At 36.6% G+C, this 18907-nt stretch overlaps 1 protein-coding gene across 2 annotated transcripts in view; it reads left to right on the plus strand.

Annotated features, from left to right (window-relative positions):
* The window catches only part of AIMP1 (aminoacyl tRNA synthetase complex interacting multifunctional protein 1), a 61010-nt gene extending 42528 nt beyond the window's left edge, over nucleotides 1–18482 (plus strand). For both annotated transcript variants that reach the window (XM_069094788.1, XM_069094782.1), the window contains 2 exons: nucleotides 3789–3957; nucleotides 18224–18482. In XM_069094788.1, the coding sequence (XP_068950889.1) occupies nucleotides 3789–3957; nucleotides 18224–18390 (336 nt within the window). In that variant the 3' untranslated portion in view covers nucleotides 18391–18482. The remainder of the gene's footprint in view (nucleotides 1–3788; nucleotides 3958–18223) is intronic.
* The last annotated feature ends 425 nt before the right edge of the window (nucleotides 18483–18907 follow it).

An 18907-nucleotide genomic window follows, 5' to 3' on the forward strand; every position in this document is an offset into this window, starting at 1 on the left:
AACTATGTGGCCTTTCTAAGGACCTCAGTGAAAATGACAATTTTCTGGCAAGGAAGTAGAAATTGATGGGGGTGCCCATCAATTGGGGAATGGCTGAACAAGTTGTGGTATATGAATGTAATGGAAATTCTGTTGTGCTATAAATAAACGAAGAGAAGATGGACTTCATATTTACCTTGGAGAGGCTTATACAAACTGATGCTGAATGAGAAGAGTAGAACCAGGAGAAATTTGTACACAATTACAGACACAACGTATGTGTGACAACCACCTTTGATAGGCACTGGACTCTTCTCAGCAATGCAGGGTTATAAGTCAACCCCAAAAGATTCATGATGGAGAGAGATGTCTACATCCATAGAAAGAACTGAGTTTGAATCCAGATTGAAACAAACTACCTGTTCTTTTTCTTTTTCTTGTTTGGTTTTGTTTCCTCTTTCCCCTTGTTCATTCCAAGTGATACAATCCTTCTTTATAACCTGAAAAAAAATAAAAGTGAAAAAAAAAAAGAAAATGACAATTTTCCCCCTCCAGCTCTAGAACTAAAGTCCTAAGCATCTATAACTTTCCCAGTTTCGTGGAGTTTGGGGCCATGAAATAATAATTCCCCCCCCCCTATTTTTTCATTTTATTCACTTTTTGTAATCATCTTTTTTTTAAACTTGAGTGATTACACTAGAATGTGAGGCAACATCACAACCATTACCTTGTATATTAAAAATCAGAAAAATTGCTTAGATTCTGTTAAATTGTTTCGTTGTTTCTCAATATCTCGTTTATATCTGCTTTACAGAAAAAGCTATAAATAATAAAGATGATAATATAATGAAAAACAATTGGGAAAATTCATTCTTAGTTATGAAGAAATCCTTGTTTGAATTTTTTTTTCTTGAGGTAATAGCATAGCAAACCATTAGAGTAATTTAAGTCTAGCCAATACTGTTTTAATTTAGAACTTTCTGAATGAACTTTAGATAACATCTCAAAATACCTTACCTCAGTAAAGATAATGACTAAGAGGATAATTGCATATTCAAAAGGATCACAACCTTTGAAAAAATCTTCGGTTTTTCTAATCCAACACTTCCTTGAACATACCTCTACTGTATTGCTGACAGTAATCCATCTCTGCTCATAGACTTTCATTGAGGGTGGCATACCCCTGTATAGACAGGCCATTGAACTTCTGGACAGCTCCAGTGTTTATGAAGCTTTTCTCTTATCCCAATTACATATAAAGATAGTTTTCAACATTCACTTTTATTAGATTTTGAGTTCCAAATTTTTCTCCTTTCCTCCACTCCACCCTCCCCAAGACAGCAAGCAATCTGATATAGATTATACATGTACAGTCATATTAATATGAATCTTAAGCAGATCTAAGACCTACCTGTTCGGCCTGCTCTCTGAAACCAGCCAGAACAAGTCTAATCCTCTTATGCATGACAGCCTTTTGAAATATTTGAATTCTGTTCTCATTGTCTATAAAGTTAGTATTTGGAAACTCTGGGTATGTAAAGTGAGAGAATAAAGAGTCAAAGATAAAGACAGTCGTGAAGCTGAAAGACTGAAAGGGTGCGGATGCCATCAAAAAAAGTAGGGAACTTTGGAAGAGGGATGGATTTGGGAGGCACAGATAATGGGCTCTATTTTGGACAGAGTGCAGAAAAAGAAAAGAGCCTTGGGGAGCACCTGTAGGCAGCGGGTGTCATAAGGATGATGAGTCAGCAAAGGAAATTGAGAAGGAGCTGTCAGAAAAGTAACAGGTGAACCAGGAGAGAGCAGTGTCATGAAATCCAAGAGAAGAGAAACTGTAGGACTAAGTAAAGACCATCAGATTTGACAGTTAAGAGATCTTTACTTGTGGAAAGAGCAGGTGTAATCAATCTAGTGTTGAGGTGGGAAGCCAAACTGCAAAGGGTGGAAATAAGTATGAGTAGATAAAGAGTAAGATATGAAATAGAAGCAGTTAAGTAAGGCCTGCTTGGGTGCAGCCTTTTGACTGACTCCAAATTTTACAGAACAAATCCTTTTATTACGGGGATTTGTTCTGTGAAGTTTGGATTCAGTCAAAACAGCTGCACCTCCTCCCCACCCCTCTACCTTGTCTGTTCTTGGTAGTGTGCCATGCTTGTTCTATATGACAACTCCAAACTGGTATCCACATCCTAGTTTAGTCATCTTTCCAAAACAACTGCCTGCTCCTAAGAGAGGGGAAACCTCACATTCCCTGCACCCTTTGATTTTGTTTCTTAAAAAGTGCTGCAACAGTGAGAAAATTCACTTCCCTAGAAATAATCCTTAGTATACACTACAAAAGTGTTCCTATAGACAAGACAGTTTAAAAAATAAATAATAATTTTAACTTATTCTCCTCTTCTATATACTTTTAACCATATTTCTTTAATTCCATAGTAGATAGAAATTTAGGTATTTGGGTTACATGGGAAATATATGTGTTTGTTATTCATCTTGAAGTGGAAAAGTTCAGTGAGCATACGAAATAGTACATATTTGATTGCATAATTTAGGATATAAAGAATATTTCAAGACTAGAAAAATTAAGTTATTTAACTTTTTAAGTTGACTGAATTATAAAAATGAAAGAAACTTCTGGGTTTTGTTTTTGCAAATGTAATACCAGTAGTTAGTCTTTATTACTGTTTCCTGGTTCTGTGAAGCATTTTACAGGCCCCATAAAAGTTAATAGTAAGTTCAAGGAGATCTAAGGGTGGTGATTATAATAGCTCCAGAATGTTAGGCAAGAAAATAAGCTCTCAACAAAGAAAGTACCATAGAAAATTAACATTGTTTTTGAATGCATGATTACTTTATCATGCATTTATGCATGCAATCTTTTACAATCCCTTTTGCCAAGTTGTCATATTTGAAAAAAAAAGTTCCTATAGGTTAAACATCAGTTTGATAGAGGGGTGGATTGGAAAGATCTTCTCTTTTGATGCTGTATAGTTTTCTCATTGTTTCTGTCTTAATACCCTGAACAAATCACATAACTTTCCTCATCATTAATCTCCTCTATAAAATGACTGTAATCAGTAGTACATGGATCACACATATCAGAAGTCTTCTGACCTCCCACTTTACTTACTTTAATTGGAATGTTTTTCTTTATCTTCTTTTTTTTGCTTCTTATTTACTCTCTAGTGGTTCATCTTACAGTCAGTCATTTTTGGAGAAATCCTGGTTCTCATTTCATTCCTCCAAAAATGTATCATTATCTCTGGTAGGATTTAGAGCTACCCTTTCTTTTCACTGACAAATTAAGGTAGCTCCTCCTTTTTGATAAACAGTTCTCCTCATAGATATCCCCTAATATAACCAAGGGGTGCAGTAGAGCTAAAGCTTTTATCAGACTTCATGAAAAATAGAATTTGTTGGTAAATAAATGGATTGAACTTGGAGAGTATTTGGAGTTCACACTTAAAAGTTTTAAGCAGTTTCATTGCTTTTTTGTCATTTACAAAATCTAGTAACCTGATAAACGTGAAATAAGTTGTGTCTTAGGAGAATGGGATAGAAGTTTAAGGACATTGAGATTTATTTTCATACGTACTGATAGTTACTGGCATATATACCTTCGACTTTAACATTTTCTATATTTACACTCTTATAGATGGTTCTAAAATTATGATATAAAATTCTCAGAATGCTTTTATTATTGATAGACACTCAGAAGCAATATATTTTATTTTTTGTTTCATTTTAAATTCAGTACTCTTATATAAAATTTAACTCACCTTTGATTATCTGATTTGTTATTCTTACAGATGCAGGATAGGATGGTGATTTTACTTTGTAATCTGAAGCCTGCAAAGATGAGGGGAGTGATATCTCAGGCAATGGTGATGTGTGCCAGTTCACCAGAGAAGGTGGAAATCTTGGATCCTCCCAGTGGATCTGTTCCTGGAGACAGAATTACTTTCGAGGGATTCTCTGGTTAGTATGAAATAATACTGTAAAATTATGCGTCAGGAATCTATAAAAAACATCTCAGTGCTAGCCTGAGTAAGGTCAATTTTATATACGAGTTATATTACTATATTTTTAGCCTTCCATTAAATAATGATCATTGACTTCCTCCTTTGTGCCATTCATAAAAAATAGCTTATATCTGAGCCAGGTTGGAAAAACCTACTTGTTTCTTAGGATTGGAGTTCTTTCCAATAGAAATGATCTGGCAGAAGATGAGTATTTATATTCTACTTCAGTTATTTTCCTTCTGTGAGCAAGGCATTGTGTTAGACCCTCAGATGAAAATGGAAAAACCTGGGGAGTAAGAGGCAAGGGGCATACAGCATATTCACATGTAAGTATAAGGTAATTTGAGAAAAAAGAGAGTACTAAACTATGGGGATCAGGAAGGTACCTGTACTGAGCCTGAAAGGAACCTTGGGCAGTTAGATAGCAGAATGAAGTATAATGGGTATTTCGTTTACATTTAATTAAAAAGGTTTTGTACAAATAAAACAAATGTAGCCAAGATCAGAAGGAAAGCAGAAAATTGGGGGAAAGTTTTATAGACAGTTTCTTAGATAAAGGTCTCATCTCAAATATATAAAGAACTTTGTAAAATCTCTAAGAATGTAAGTCAGTCCCCAGTTGATAAATGGTCAAAGGATATGAACAGGCAGTTTTCTGATGAAGAAATCAAAACAATTTATAGTCATGAAAAAATTCTCTGAATCATTATCGATTAGTGAAATGCAAATTAGAACAACCTTGAGATGTCATTTTACACCTATCAGATTGGCTAAAAGGATTGAAGGAGAAAGCGACAGATATTGAGAGGGATGTAGAAAAATTGGAATACTAATTCACTGTTAGTGGAGTCGTCAACTGATCCAGCCATTTTGGAGAGCAATTTGAAATTATTTCAAAGAGTTATTAAACTGCCTATTACCCACTGACCCAGCAGTACCTAGACTACTTAGGTCTATTTCCAGAGATGATTAGGGAAAGAGGAAAAGAACCTATATACTCTAAAATATTTACAGAAATTCTCTTTGTGGTAGCAAAGAACAAGAAATCACAGGGGTGCCCATCAATTGGAGAGTGGCTGAACAAGTTGTGGTATATGATTGTGATGGAATACTACTGTGCTGTAAATTGTTGAGCTCGATGGTCTTAGGAAAACATGCATAGACTTGCACAAAATAACAAAATGAAATGAGCAGAACCAAAAGAAGATTGTATACGGTAACAACAGTATTGTTTTAAGAACAATTTTGAGCAAATAAGTCATTTTGACTGTTATAAATAGGCGAATTAACTATGAAAGATTTATGAAGACTCTTAACCTGCATCCAGAGAAAGTACAAATAAATAGAAGTATGTATAAAATGATTTTATTTTCACATGCATACATACATACATATACACACACATATACACATATACATATTTATGTCTAATGATAGCCATCTTTTGGGGGAGAGGAGAGGAAAGGGGAAAAAAAGAAATTTTACATGATAACTTTATTATATATTTAAGAGGAATAGCAAGTTGCACATAATGGATTTGCAGTTCATGTACAATCATCTTTTTAAAATTATACTGTGTTATGGAAATGCTTGTTTTATTCCATAAATTAAAAATAAAACAAAATTTAAATAATAATAAATTCTAAAGCCAATTATTGTGATATACTAGAGAAGAAGAGGGTGGGGGATCCCTTGAGTTGAGGAGTTCTAAGCTGTAGTGGACTAAGCAGATTGGGTGTCCGTGTCAAGTGCAGCATCAGTCTGGTGAGCCCAGAGGACTGAGAGAGACTATCACGTTGCCTAAGGAGAAGCAAACCAACCCAGTTCAGCAACAAAACAGATCAAAACGCCCATTCCAATCAGTAGTAGATTAGGCCCATGAATAGCCCTTGTACTTCCAACCCTGGCTCGTTAAGATAGAGAGACCTGATCTTTCAGAAAAAAATGAATGGGGAAGGAGGGAGGGAGGAATAGAATTGGACACTTAAAAGTGTTTTTAAAAATTGTTTTACTCTGTAATTGGGGGAAAATAAAATATAAGTGAATGGATGAGTGAGTGAGTGAATGAGCAAGCAATAGATAGATAGATAGATATAGATATATGTGTGTGTGTGTGTATACATATATATATATATATATGGTGACTTTAGAAGAAGAAGCAGTTAGAAGTGGTAGAGCACAAAATCTATAGAGGAAGTCATCTTGACCTAGAACAAGATGTATTATGTGTGAAAATAAAGTTAGAAATGTGGGAGGTTGGTGGGAGAAACCAATGGAATTAATTCAAAAGTTTATAATTGTTATGGGGAAGCAGTTGAGAAGTTTTAAGATAATTTATATAGGTTGGTTTGAGTTTTAGTTGACTTTTATTGTTTTGTTTTTTATTGCTCTGGACCTGTTATTTCATTTGGCTTTGGGAATTCTTAGTGAGAAAACTAATACAGTTCTTCAACTCAGTCTTTGAGAGTTGCCATGGGGAAGTTAAGTGACTTAGCTCTCCAGGTCTTTTGACCCTGAAGTTGGCTCTCTAGCTCCTATTCCCTGTGGCCCTTCTCAGTTATTTTAATAGTAGCTAAGTGTTTTCATGTTCTTCCTATTAGAAGAAAGCCAACAGCACCCAAAAGTTTAGTCAGGAACCAACAGAATTTGAATGTTTAAATCCTAACAATAAAGGAGTACAAGTGAAAGGAATGAAGAGGAAATGCAAGTTAAAACCTGCTTATTTTTTTTAATCCATCTCCACCCACCTAAGTGAAGACTACCAAAAAGAATCAAAATGGCTGGGTGTGTGTTGACGCATTCCCATAAAACCAGAGCTCTCAGCAGCTGAGAGACCACATTATGTTCTCTGAACTTTGTAATGGTGAGCAGGTTTTGGCAAAATTCACATCCTGCTCCTTCCTGAAAGAGCCAAGTTAGCAATGGGAGTTAGAAGCAAATAATCATTAAGTCTCAAGTTCTCATGAACTAGCGAGGGCCTCACACTATTGTTTGCAGTGCATGTAGCAGAAATCCCCCTACCTTTGAGGAGGCCGTATTTACAGAAATCTGATTCTGGAGTCACAGACCATGTAAGTGCAATAACAACTGAAAAAAAGTTTCTTTTTTATTGTAAAACTGATAAGACAAGGGAAATTAGAATTAAAATTAACTCCTGGAAATTGAGTGCAAGTTTTTGCTGGACCTGGCCTTAACTGGAACTTTTAGATGTCTTTTGTTTCCTGTTACTTTTTTCTCATTTCCCATTACTTTTGTCTTTTAAGCAGTTACTTTAAGAATTACTTCTCTGTCTCTCCTCACCTTTGCCTCTTAGACTAAGTTCCCTTCTTTTCTTCCTTCTTGCTTAGTTTGCTTCAAAATTAAGCTCATGATACTTTCTGTAGGAAACCTTTCCTGATATTCCATCTTAGCACCTCCTCCCACCCCCAATTACTTTGTATTTGTTTTGTGCGCATTTTGTGTTTGCTTAGGTATTACTGTGTTTGCTTATATATTGTCTCCCCCGGTAGAATACAAAACTCCTCTGGGAATTGTTTCATTTTCGGCATGAAACCACTGCCTAGCATAGGTGCTTAATAAAATACTTAGTAATTGGTTAATGTCAGTGACATTTTTCATTCACTGACTCAGAACTTGCCTTAAGAGCTAAATAGGGCAGCATTTTGAAACAATTTTCATTATCATTTCATTATGAATTTTACAGATGGAATTATTGAAGTGAAATGTTCTTTCAGTAAAACCCTGAGTTGTTGCTAGAGGTGTTAATGGATTCCAGGATCCTTCTTATTAAGTCTGCCCTTGATGTACATGTGCCCTTCCTTGCACCTTTAGCCCTTAAACACACAAGAAGAGAGCACAGAATTATACATAAAGAAGAGTAATGGAGAATTCAGCTCCATTACTTCCACAACAACATTGTAAATCATCACCTGAACTTGAGTTTGAATTATTATTCAGGCCATTCAAATTCTATGTTTAACCAGGCTGAACAGCCAGAAATCCTTAATGAGCACTGAAGTTAGAGTGACCTCCACTGGACCTCATTCCTGTGCTTTTACAATAGAGTCATCCTTATGACACAGTGTTTCTAAGAGGAAATAGCTGCCAATAGTTTACAGAAGACTGTCCATCTGTCAGGGCAACAAGGTGGCACAGTGGATAGAATGCAGAGAAATCTAGCCTCAAACACTTACTAACTGTATGATCCCAGGCAAGTCACTTAACCCTGTTTGCTTCTGTTCCCTCATCTGTCAAATGAGCTGGAGAAAGAAATGACAAACCATTCTAGTATCTTTGCCAAGAAAACCCCAAATGGGGTCACAAAGAGTTGGACACAACTGAAAAGACTGCACAACAAATTCATCTATCATTTATTTCTTCTTAGGGAGAAGCTTTGTCTTTTTTTCTCAACCTACTTAGCATCTGTTCCTTATCTTAAGGTGTCCATGTGTTACTTAATATATTTTACTAGTCAAATGTCAGTCTCAGATTCAAGAAAATTACATTATAAATTAAATGCATTAAACATTGCATAGAAGTTGCATTGGATCAAAATTTGGAGCTGCAATGTGAGTTAGAAAAGACTTTATATGCTTATGGTCATTTTCCTTCTGATAGCCATAAATATAAGTGGGGGCTTTGAAAATGCCAAATGAATGTTTTTCTATTCCTGTTTCTCACCCCTTTCCTCCTTTCGCCCTGCCTTATATTTGTGAAGCTATAAATTTTAGTTGTAGAATATAGCAACAGGTCCCTAAAGCACTAAGCAGAAATAACTGTTCAAAAAACGTGGTAGCTATGAGACAAAGGAAATAACTGATATCTTTGAGAGTACACTTCATTGGATTTCAACCAGGGTATTGCAACAGGAAAAAAATGTTTTAAGAACCTTAACCAATATTGAAGAAAATGTACAGAGGTGGTTTGATTTGGAAACTATTCTTTTCTGAGCCTTTAAGAAGATGATTAATTCTGCTGACACATACATGGGAAAATGTTTGGTGGAAAAAGCAGAAGACTCAATTTTGATTCCTGGATCTACAATGTACGAACTATATGCAACTCAATTAAGTTCCCTGAGCCTCAGTTATTGTGCCTATAAAATAGAGATCACTTGTACAACATACCTCTGGTTGGGTTCTTAGACCTATATAAATCACCATACATCTACGAGCTATTCATCATAATAATATGAGTAATTGGTGTGAAAAGTACTAATAGATGCACACAAGTACATATTCATCTTCAGTGTTAACAACGTGGGAACTCTGAAAAGACAGAAGGAAGCAGACTCATCTCTATCCACTTGATGCCAACTACAAACCCATTTCCTAGCTTTCTCCCTAGTCTGCCAAAAATAGGCTGCTACAATTTATTTTAGTCCATTTGAATTCTTTTCCAATCTCACTTTATAAAAAAGCCATAGAGAGAACCTAAATCAATCCAAAAAGGACATTTATTTTCACAAGTAATTTTCATGGTTACTTTGAGCATATTATTCTGAGGAGTTGAACTTTTGAATTGTTTTAAACCCATATAAAAATAAATTAACAGTGAAGCACGGACAGCTACCCCTGGACCTATCTTTTTTTTCTTTCTTTTCTTTTTTTCCTCAAAGCACTTGATGTGGTAAAGTTTTAGTGAGTGCTTTACTTTTTAGATAGTTCTGTCTTTTCTTCTATTCTGCCAAGCTTATTCTTGCCAAACTTCATGTAACTGCTGAGCAATTTTACAAAATTAATCAGCAGTAACCCCATAGGTCCAAAATAATCCTCTGGCTTTTGTGTAAAAAAACACTCAGGGAATTGGTCTCAAGTATTACTAGGGGTCATATGCTCAGTTGACCAAACTTAGAAAAATCAGGTTAGTTGTTAGAATACTACTGGTCTGCCAAATGGAGTGGAACTGATATTTTGTGAACATTCTGAGAAGAGTTATATTGGCTAGTGAAGATGGAATTAATAGGAATTTTCTGATTTTAAAGTCTGGTGCAAGATGAAGGCTAGTTACAATTTGTCCACTGTGATGTGATGATAAATTTTCATAAAACCCTTCTTGTAAACTGTGATGAGTGTTTTGGTTTCCCCCCTGCCCCTCATTCCCTTTCTTTAAGTCATTACCTCCAAAAGAAAGAGAATTTGAATTAGAGGCAACCTCAGAGGCTATCTGGTCAGCACATAGTTGAACAGTTCATTTCAATTTAGTAGCTGTTTATTGAGCTCCTCCTATATGCCATGTACTGTTCTGTGCATTGGGAATGCAGACAGAAATAGAAGTCCTTGACCTTAAGGAGTTTGCATTCTAATGGTGAAAGCATGTTCACAAATATTCAGTAGAATGAATACAAAATTTGTTGGGAGGAGAGCAGCAACCATTGGGAGGGGAATCAACCAAGATTTCCTATAGATAGTGGCATTTAAAATATGCTTTGAAGACACTTAAGAATTCCATAAAGTGAAGAGGTGGAGAAAGGCAGGAACTCACCTGAGCTCTCCCCAAATCCCCTCTAAATATCATTAAATAATGCCTCAAGGGGCAGCCAGGTGGCGCAGTGAATAGATCACCAGCTCTGGAATCAGGAGAACCTGAGTTCAAGTTCATCCTAAGACACTTAACACTTACTAGCTGTGTACTAACTGTGTGACCTTGGGCAAGTCACTTAACCCAAATTGTCCTTCCCCCCCAAAATTAATTTAAAAAAATAATGCCTCAAAACAAATTATGGAGCAGCAGAACCAAGAAAACAATGGGGTGAAAGAATTTCCCAGTCAAAGACAACTTAGAAGGTTGATGGGAAAAGGTCTATCACATGGAGTAAGAGTGGAGCATAGTCCAATGCAGGCCACAGCATCGCTGACCTGGCTGCAGCACAAGCAGGCTTTGGGAGCAGTTACATCAGCAACAGCATCGGCTGCTTCTGGAGCTCTCAGCCCACAGACAGTAAGGGAGTCAAACACCCGATCAGAAGGAAACAGCAGGGGTCTCTTTGCTGGCGCTGAGGGCAGGACTTTGTTTCTTTGCCCATACTTAGATCCAGGTTGTAGTCCTAAATAGCAGCCCCAAGGCAAGGAGGGGTACTGGCACACCAGAGCTTGCAGTCAACCGTAGAACAGTGACCCTCTGCACAGTTCCAGGACAGAAAGGAGTGCTTGTGCTTGCTCACAGACCAGAGGGCCAAGAGAGTAGTAAACGCACCTCTCCTTAGATCATACCATCTTGGAAGAACTGAAAGCTTAAAGGTCCCTAGAATTAACTCCGAAGCTTGGGACAATTTGCCCTCCACCCTAGAAGGATAGCCCTGCTTTTGCAAAATGTTAAAGGTAAAGAAATAGGCTGGAAAATTAGCAAACAATAGAAAATTACCGTGGAGACAAGGAAGATCAAAACACACCTTCACAGAAAGACAACAAAATCAAAACTCCTACATACAAATCCTTAAAGAAAAATTATTAATTGGTCTCAGTCCATGGAAAAACTCAAAAAGGATTTTACAAATCAAGTAAGAGAGGTAGAAGAGAAATTGGGAAGAGAAATGAGAGTAATGTAAGAACATCATGAAAAAAAGAGTCAACAGCTTGGTAAAAGGAGGCACAAGAAATATTGAAGAAAATGATATCTTAAAAATCAGAATAAGCCAAATGGTTCTAAAAGAGGCACAAAAATACATTAAAGAGAAGAATGCCTTGAAAAGCAGAATTGGACAAATGGAAAAAGATAAGCAAAAGTTCACTGAAGAGAAGAACTTGTGAAAAAGTAGAATTGGCCAAATGTAAAAGGTGGTACAAAAGCTCACTGAAGAAAATAGATCCTTAAAAAGTAGAATTGAGTAAGTGGAAGTTAATGACTCTATGAGACATGAAAAAACAATAAAATAAAATCAAAAGAATGAAAAAAATAGAAGACAATGTGAAATATCTCATTAGGGGAAAAAAAAAAAACTGACCTGGAAAATAGATCCAGGAGAGAGAATTTTTAAATTATTGGACTATCCGAAAACCATGATCAAAAAAAGACTCTAGACGTTGTCTTTTAAGATATTATCAAGGAAAACTGCCATGATATTCTGGTACCAGAGTAAAATAGAAATGGAAAGAATCTCCCAGTCACTTCCTGGAAGAGATCTGAAAATGAAAACTTCCAGGAATGTTGTAACCATATTCTAGATTTCCCAGGTCAAGGAGAAAATATTGGAAGCGGCCAGAAAGAAACAGTGCAAGTGTCATGGAGTCACAGGTTAACACAAGATTTAGCAGATGCATTAAAGGATAGGAGAGCTTGCAATATGATATTCCAGAGGACAAAAAGAGCTAGGATAACCAAGAATCCCCTACCCAGCAAAAGTGAATTTAATTCTTCAAGAGGGAAAATGAATATTCAGTAAGATAGAGGACTTTCAGGCCTTCCTGAAGAAAAAATGAAAGTTGAATAGAAAATTTGACTTTAAAATACAAGATGGAAGATAAGCATAAAAAAATAAATGGGAGAGGGGACTCATAAGGGGCTTGTTAAGGTTGAATAGTTTACGTTCCTACATGGGAAAATGATATTTGTAACTCATAAGAACTTTTTCATAATTGGAGCAGTTAGAAGGAGTATATATAGACAGAGGGCACAATTGTGAGTTGAATATGATGGGATGATATCTAAAAAATAAAATTAAAGGGTAAGAAAAGAATGCCCTGGGAGAAAGGAAAAAGGAGAGGTAGAATGGGCCAAATTATCTCATGTAAAAGAGGCAAGAAAAAGCTTTTAGAGTGGAGGGAAGATGATGGGTGAAATCACAGGGAATACTTACACCATACTCTCATCAGAATTGACTCAAAAAGGGAATTAACATACCCATTTAGTTGAGTATAGAAATCTATCTTACCATGCAGGAAAGTAGGAGGGGAAGGAGATAAAGAAAGGGATGGGTGATAGAAGGGAGGGCAGATTTTGGGAGCTGATAATCAGAAGAAAAACACTTTTGAGGAGAAAGGACAGGGTAAAGGGAGAGAGAATAGAATAAATGGGGAAATACAATTAGCAATCATAACTGAAAAAAATTTGAGTCAAGTTTCCTTGATAAAGGTCTTATTTCTCGAAGAATGAGCTGAGTAATATAAAATTGAACCATTCCATAGTTGATAAATGATCAAAAGATATGAACAATCACTTTTCAGGTGGACTAATCAGAGCTATCTAAAGCCATATTTTATTTTTTTTTTAAATGATTTATTTACTTTTAGTTTACAACATTCAGTTCCACAGTCCCTTGAGTTTCAAATTTTCTCTCCCCTCCCCCCCCCGCATCATGATGGCATGCACTCATATAGGATCTACAAATATCTTCACATTAATCATTAGTCAGGTTGTAAAGAAGGATTATAACTGATGGAATGATCAGTGGGAAAGAGGAAACAAAACAAGAAAAAGAAGCACAGCAGGAGTTTTGTCTCAATCTTCATTCAGACTCTGCATCTCTTCCTCTGAATATGGATATCTCTTTCGATCATGAGTCTTTTGGAGTTTTCTTATAACCTTGCATTGCTGAGAGGAGCCCAATCTATTGAAGTTAATCGTCACACATACATTGTGTCTGTGATTGTGTACAGATTTCTCCTGGTTCTGCTCTTCTCGCTCAGCATCATTTCATGTAAGTCTCTCCAGGTTATTATGAAGTCCTTCTGCTCCTCATTTCTTATAGCATAGTAGTATTCCATTACATTCATATACCACAACTTGTTCAGCCATTCCCCAGTTGATGGGTATCCCCTTGATTTCCAGTTCTTTGCCACCACAAAAAGAGGTATAAAGCTATATTAAAAAAAAATACTCTAAATTACTGTTGATTAGAGAAATGAAAATCCAAACAACCTCACATCTATGAGATTGGCTAATAGGAAAGAAAAGGAAAGTGACAAATGTTGTACGGGATGTAGGAAAATTGAGGTACTAATACACTGTTGGTGGAGTTGTGAGCTGTTCCAATCATCCAAGAGAACAATTTGGAACTATGCCCAAAGGGCTATAAAGCCAAGTATAGGCTTTTACCCAGCAATGCCACTACTCGGATTGTATCCTAAAAGAGATATAAAACAAAAAGGAAAAGGATCCATATGTACAAAAATATAACAGTTTTTTTCTGGTGATTAAGAATTGGAAACTGAGGGGATATCTGTCAGTTAGGGAATGGCTAAACAAGTTGTGGTTCATGATTGTGATGGAATACTGTTGTGCTATAAGAAATGATGAGCAGTATGCTCTCAAAAGTCTGGAAAGATCTACATGAAGTGATGCAAAGTGAAATGAGTAGAACCAGGATAAAATCGTACACAACAATAGCCATATTATAAGAAGATCAACTGTGAGTGACTTAGCTATTTTCAGCAATGATCCAAGACAACTCTGAAGCTCTTATAATGAAAAATGTTATTCATCTCCAGAGAAAGAACTAATGGAGTCCGAATACAGATTGAAACATAATTTTTTTTTTTTTTACTTTATTCTTGAGTGTTTTTGGGGAGGAGGGGACAGAGTCTGTGTTTTCTTTTACAGCATGACTGTCATATGTGATTAATCTATAGTGGGTTGCTTGCCTTCTCAGTGGATGGAGTGGGGTGGAGATGGAGGCAGAGAATTTGGAACTAAAAATTTTACAATGTAATTGGGAAAAATAAAATAGTAAATTTTTTAAAATTCCATAAAGTAAAAATGAGGACAGAGAACATAGGGGGCAGCCCGTACAAAGACACAGGCAGGAGGGGGAATGTTTTGTATAAGGAGCGTAGAGTAGGCTTGTTTGACCAGAATGTAAAGTACGTGAATGGGGAGTAATATGCCATCAGGCTGGACGGATAGATTTGCTCCGTGTTGCAAAGGGCTGTAAGCATTCAACTGAGAAATTTGTATTTTATCTTAGAAGAAATAGAAAACCACTAAAGCTTTTCAAGCAGTCTAATGAGGTCTGCTTCACTTGTTTCCTTAATTTCCTCAGTTCTCACTTAATCTTTAGTAGTGTAGCTTCAAAACTCATCACCCAACTCAAACTGCTTTTTCCTAAGTTTTTAATGATCTGTTAATTGCTTGTTCTGATGGCCTTTCCTCAGTCTTGATCATTCTCAGCCTATATGCAGCATCACCCTCTCCTGAGGGACCCTGTGGGTTTTCATGACATTATATGCTTCCTCCTGTCACTCTTACCTAATTGAAAGACCACTCACTTTCCTTTGCTTACTTATCTTCATCAAACTTCCTACCTGTGGTTGTTCCCCAAAATTCTGGCCTTAGACCTTCCTCCTCTACTTTCTCTTGGTGATGTCATCAGTTTCTATGGTTTTAACTTTGATCTCTTTACAAATGATTCACAGATCTAAATATCCAGTTTCAGTCTCTCTCCTGAGCTTCATTTCTGCATCATGTTGCCTATTGCACATTTTCAACTGGATGTCCCAGAGACATGCTAGATACTTAACATTTCTAAAACAGAACTCATTTTCTTTAGACTTAAACCACCTTCTCTTGTTGCAAATTTCCCTATTTCTGTTGAAAGGCACCACTGCCCTTCCAGTTTCCTGAGTATTATTACCCTGGACGCCTCTCTCTCCATCACCCCACTTACCCAGTGAGTTGCCCAATCTTGGAATGTCTACATACACAACTGCCTTCGTTTTGCCCAGTCTTAAAGCATTGTAGAGTCCCCTTGCCATCCTTTTATTCTCCAGCTGTTCTTTGTCCTGTAGCACACAGTACTCCAGATGTGGGCTCATTAGGGTAGAGGACAGTGGAACTGTGACCTCCCTAGCCCTGGAAAGATGCTTCTCCTCACAGTCTACAGTTATGTTAGTTAATTGGTCTGCTCTTTCATACCATCAACTCATTGAATTTGCATTCCATTAACAGTCTCTTGTATTTTCCTGAGAAATATTTGTCAGCATGCATGCTCACAAAACACACACACACACACCAATCTGGTAGTTGTGAAATTGATTTTTTTTTAACTTGAGTGTAAAACTTGATCTTATTAGACTCATCCCACTGCCAAGACCATTTTGGCTTCTGATGTTAACATGACATGTTAACTTTTCCTCAGAGTTTTTTGTCTTCTACGAACTTATTTAGTATGCCATCTATGTTCATGTATATGTGAATAATTTGGTTGGTGAGGAGGGAAAAGGAGATGCTGTATTCCTCATATAACATGTATGAAAAAGGATGAAATCAGCTTTTGAAGGATGTATAATACTATTTCTTTTGTATGTAAATAGTACAATTGCTGAAAGGAACAGGGAAAGGTATTTTGCGTATGTAAAACTAATAAAAGTCCACTTGAGAAGGAACAGCTTTCCTTGGTAAAATATGAGAAAGGATGTTAGGAGGACCAAGTAGAAAACTGGCCCTCTGAAAAATATTCCTTGGGAGCAAAGAAATAACTGAGGATTTCTGGCATGGTGATTCCTCAGTTCATTTGATTATTATTTTTTTTTAAGTTTTAAAAAGAAGTTAAAATTTACAAATTGATAAATCAAGTAAATTTTTGAAAACTATGGGAAAATTAAATAAATGTTATTGGTTTTATAACTGACAGCTAGATTTTGTGATTTTTACTTTGTAAGGTAAAGATAAGCCATTGATCATTAAGAGGCTCTGATTTGAGGCATTGAGAGCAACTAATAAAGCTAACAGGAGCTGAGTGTGAACGCACCAAGAGAATCAGCCAAGAACAAAGTTTTAACTTCTGTGCTGGGCCCCTGCTGATTATAGGAAAAAGATGGCAACCCTGATGGTTGGAAAAGAACTAAACTTTACTGCTATTTGTAGTTTTGCCCTCTAGCACCATGTACAGCTTGAGAGGTGAAACATTGAAACTGTGCTAATTTACATTTTACTTCCCGCCTTAGTTTGAGGGAGAAACAGAGGTCAAAGACAAAGTTTGAATGTGCTTTGCTGTTAGAAGAGATTTGGAGTTAATTAGACAGAGTGCTAGGTGTTGAGTTAGGATTAGTGAATAGAATACTGGCCCTGGAGTCACGAGGACCTGAGTTCAAATTCGTCCTCAGACAGTTAACATTTACTAGCCATGTGACCTTGGGCAAGTCACTTAACCCCAATTGCCCTGCCTTCCCCTCCAAAAAGAAAAAAAAATAGACCAAGAGTTGACTGGGTTTGCCTGTATTATCCAGAGGTCCACCTTGATAGTCTTTGCGGTTTCCTGGGTGCTGTGTTTAACACTGTAGTAGTGTAACACTTTTCTTAGCGCCCTGGTAAGGGTGACTGTTAAAAGTGCACGTCACTGTTGGATCATCTCAAGAGCATATTTATCACTTACCAAGATAATGCCTAAGTTTTTTATTCATGTATTCGCTTTGAGTATATTCTATCATTTGACTAATCTATATCAATGTAAACAAAAATACTGAAAGACCAATTGCAGCAGCCAGTCTTGGTCCCAGAGAACAGATAGTGAAGCACAATTTCCTCTTCTTGGTAGACAAGTTGGAAAGTATAGGAGCGAAATATCACATGCACTGTCACATGTAGTTATTTTATTGATCACTATTTTTCTTTATTAAAATGAAGTGTTGGGATATATCCGTAAATGACTTAAAAAAAACCCCAAAGGTATCACTTTTTCCTTTTTCAGCAGTCTAGAGCAGAGCAACTAAAATTATTGAGAATAAGGTAAAAATTGTCATTAGAGGATAGAATATAATAATGGTATTTATATAACACTTAAAGATTTGTAGAGTTTTACATATGTTATCTCTACTCACAATGACCTCCATTTTAGAGGTGGGAAAATTTAGGTTTGGAGAGGTTACATGACTGCCCGGGGTCACATAGGTCTCTGAGGCAGGATTTGAACTCTGTTCCTCCTGACTCCATGGCCAACATATTCTCTACTTCACCACCTTGAAAACCTTCAATGTGAAAAAGCTTCAGTTGCAGTATCCTACTACAGATGGTATTTCTGTAGTTAGAAGACCACTCCAATTCAGTTTAGAGGTGGAAAGCACAAGAACATCACTGGATGAGTACCAGACAGTGACCTTTATCTCAGTCTCTGCCAACCCAGGACATTGTCCTCCAAGGTGAGGCGTTGGCAGTCTGTGTTGAGGGAGGCAGTGCTCCATCCTTAAGAGTTAAGTCAGCTTTGAAAAGTTCTTCTCTTGTCGCCAGTATACTCTCACCTAACTTATTTTTCACCTATATATGTTTCTTTCTGCCTTTCTTTTTTTAAATAGGAGAGCCTGAGAAGGAACTGAATCCCAAGAAGAAGATCTGGGAGCAGATCCAGCCTGACCTTCTCACTAATGACCAGTGTGTTGCAACATATAAAGGAGTCCCCTTCGAGGTGAAAGGAAAGGGGGTCTGTAGGGCTCAGACCATGTCCAATAGTGGAATTAAATAAAATGAAAAAAATCTTTGGCAATTGAGATACTTTAAAGAAATTTTGATGGAGAGTACTGTAAACACAATAAAAAATATATATTTCTTCCATAACCTTGTTTTGGTTTGGTTTGGTTTTCCTTTTTTTTTTTTTTTTTTTTTTTTTGCTTTCTGGAGGGGGGAAGGCAGGGCAATTGGGGTTAAGTGATTTGTCCAGGGTCACACAGCTAGTACACGTTAAGTGCCTAAGGCTGGATTTGAATTCAGGTCCTCCTGACTCCAGGGCTGGTGCTCTCACTGTGCTAACTAGCTGCCCCCTTCCATCACATTCTTAAAGGTTGGTGACTTCTCAGAGCTACCTGTTGATTATGTGTCTATAGTATTTTCTGTATTAGATAGTTGATCACTTAGAAAACACTTTACATTTTTTACATGTTTTGCAACTATTTTTATTAGTTATTACTTATAGATTCGCAAGTAATTTGTTTTCATTATTGTTACTGTTATTGATAAGGAAACTTAAATAAGTTGTTAGGAGG

Source organism: Petaurus breviceps, unplaced genomic scaffold, assembly GCF_028583685.1.
Source record: "Petaurus breviceps papuanus isolate PSGF00001 unplaced genomic scaffold, PetGlider_PUasm1.0 126, whole genome shotgun sequence".
NCBI lineage: Eukaryota > Metazoa > Chordata > Mammalia > Diprotodontia > Petauridae > Petaurus > Petaurus breviceps.